This window comes from Nicotiana sylvestris, chromosome 1 (genome assembly GCF_000393655.2).
Source record: "Nicotiana sylvestris chromosome 1, ASM39365v2, whole genome shotgun sequence".
NCBI lineage: Eukaryota > Viridiplantae > Streptophyta > Magnoliopsida > Solanales > Solanaceae > Nicotiana > Nicotiana sylvestris.
In genome coordinates this window covers 9,532,245-9,534,690 of record NC_091057.1, presented here as the reverse complement: position 1 = coordinate 9,534,690, position 2,446 = coordinate 9,532,245, and the positions used below count along the sequence as shown (strand labels likewise).

General features: G+C 42.6%; 1 protein-coding gene across 1 annotated transcript; it reads right to left on the bottom strand.

Moving 5' to 3' along the window:
- Positions 1 to 761: 761 nt before the first annotated feature.
- Positions 762 to 1,966, bottom strand: LOC138889945 (uncharacterized). Its single transcript, XM_070173294.1, has 2 exons — positions 1,736 to 1,966; positions 762 to 1,652 (listed from the first exon to the last, which is right to left on the bottom strand). The coding sequence occupies exons 1-2, from the start codon at positions 1,964 to 1,966 to the stop codon at positions 762 to 764; spliced, it is 1,122 nt and encodes a 373-aa protein (XP_070029395.1).
- Between the last annotated feature and the right edge of the window lie 480 nt (positions 1,967 to 2,446).

Here is a 2,446-nt window from a genome sequence, read left to right as displayed (position 1 = left end):
CAAAAGAGTCACCCACAACACTAAAATCATCCATGAACACTTCCAATAAGTCCTCCACCATGTCAGTAAATATAGCCATCATACATCATTGAAAGGTAGCCGGTGCATTACACAAACCAAATGGCATCCGGGAAAATGAAAAGGTGCCATACGAACATGTGAAGGTGCTTTTCTCCTGGTCCTCTGGTGCAATCATAATCTAGTTGTAGCCTGAGTACCTATCCAAAAAGCAGTAGTAGGAACGCCTAGCAAGTCTATCCAGCATTTGATCAAGAAAAGGCAATGGAAAATGATATTTGTGGGTCACTTTGTTCAGCTTCCAGTAGTCCATGCATACCCTCCATCCGGTGACAGTCCTAGTGGGGATCAACTCATTTTGCTCATTTGTGACCACAGTCATACCCCCCCTTTCGGTACATTTTGTACCGGTAAAGTCCATGAACTATCCAAGATGGGGTACACAACCCCTGCATCTAGCCATTTGATAACTTCCTTCTTGATGACCTCTTGCATAGCCTCGTTCAACCTCTTTTTATGTTCCACAAAGGGTTTGGCATCATCCTCAAGTATAATCGTGTGCATGTAAAAGGCGGGGCTTATCCCCCGAATATCAACTAGAGTTCATCCAATTGACCTCTTTCTTATTTGAAGTACCTCAAGGGTGACATCTACCTGCACGTTAGTAAGGCACGAAGAAAGAATAATAGACAAAGTGGAACAAGGTCCCAAAGATTCATACCTAAGTTGTGGAGTCAAAGGATTCAACTCCAATACGGGAGGTTCCACGATTGAGGGCTTTGTTGGTGGAGTCTTTCTGTTCTCAAGATCCAAGGGAAGTTTATGGGGCTCATAGGAATAATAACTCGTTTATGGGGCTCATAGGAATAAGAACCCACTCCTTGCAAGGCATTGACATACTCTACCAATACTTCATCCTCGGTGACATCATGGTTCAACAATACAGCTTCCAAAGGATCTTCCACATTAATCATGGCACTCATGTCATCAACTATCACCTCCGTCACCAGATCCACAAAAGAACAAACCTTAGTACTATTCGTCTGCCTCATTGATTTGCATATGTGGAAGATAACGTTTTCGTCACCCACCTGGAAGGTGAGCTCTCCTGCTTCCACATCAACCAATTCCTTACCTATTGCTAGGAAAGGCCTTCCTAATATTATCGGTACCTCATAGTCAACTTCACAGTCGAGAATCACAAAATCCGCAGGCAAAATAAACTTGTCAACTCGGACAAGAACATCATCAATAATACCAAGCAGCCTCTTCATTGTTCTATCGGCCATTTGCAATCTAATTGAAGTAGCTCTCGGTTGACCAATACCCAAATCTTTGAATACAGAGTAAGACATCAAATTTTTACTTGCTCCCAAATCACACAAGGCCTTTGAAAAATACGCACTCCCAATGGTACATGGAATGGTAAATGCGTCGGGATTTTCAAGCTTTGGAGCCATCGAGTGCACAATGACACTCACTTGATGAGTTATTTTGATGGTCTCACAATCCATAGATCTCTTTTTAATTACCAAGTCTTTCATAAACTTGGAATATCCCGGCATTTGCTCAAGAGCTTCCACCAAGGGCACATTGATCGACAAATTTTTCATCATCTCAATAAACTTCTTGAACTGGTTTTCATTCTTCTGCTTTGTAAGTCTTTGAGGGTAAGGTGGAGGAGGCCTTAGCAAAGGATCCTTGCTTTAGGCATTACCGTTTTCGGTATGTCTATCACGTATTTCCTAGACGGGTTCACGTCATTTTGTGTCTCCTCCTCATTGTTATGACAATCAATTCTCACCTCACCATCCAACTTCTCTTCATTTACTTGCTTAAAAACTATAGGATCATCTTTATTTTGCAATTCACCATCATCACTCACAACTTCCTTTTGCTTGGAGGTACTTGCTTCACCACCTCTACCGCTCCTTATGGTCACCGCCATTGCATGGCCGATATTGTTCCCACCCTTTGGGTTTACTACCGTGTCACTAGGTAGTGCTCCCTTAGGGCGAGTGTTCAAAGCTTTCGAAATCCCAAGTGTTCAACCTCTAGGTTGCAGATAGAAGTATTATAGGACGCCAATTGGGCATCACAGTCGGCGTTCTTTTTCATCATTTGCTCAAACATTGACTCAATCTGTCCCATCTCATTGTTAGACGAGCTAGGACCTTGGGACGGAAATGGAGGCAGATTGTTTGGTTGTTGAAATGTTGGAGGCCTTTGAAAACCCAACCCCCAATTACCTTGATTACCATTATTTCAACCTCCTTGGTTGTTGTTGCCACCCCAATTGCTATTATTACCCCAATTTTAGTTGGTGTTCCCCCAATCGTTGGAGTTGTTGTTATTGTTCCAATTTCTTTGGGCTTGGTTGCCCCAGTTCTGATTATTTCCTTGTGATCTCCATTGTTGATATGGAGTA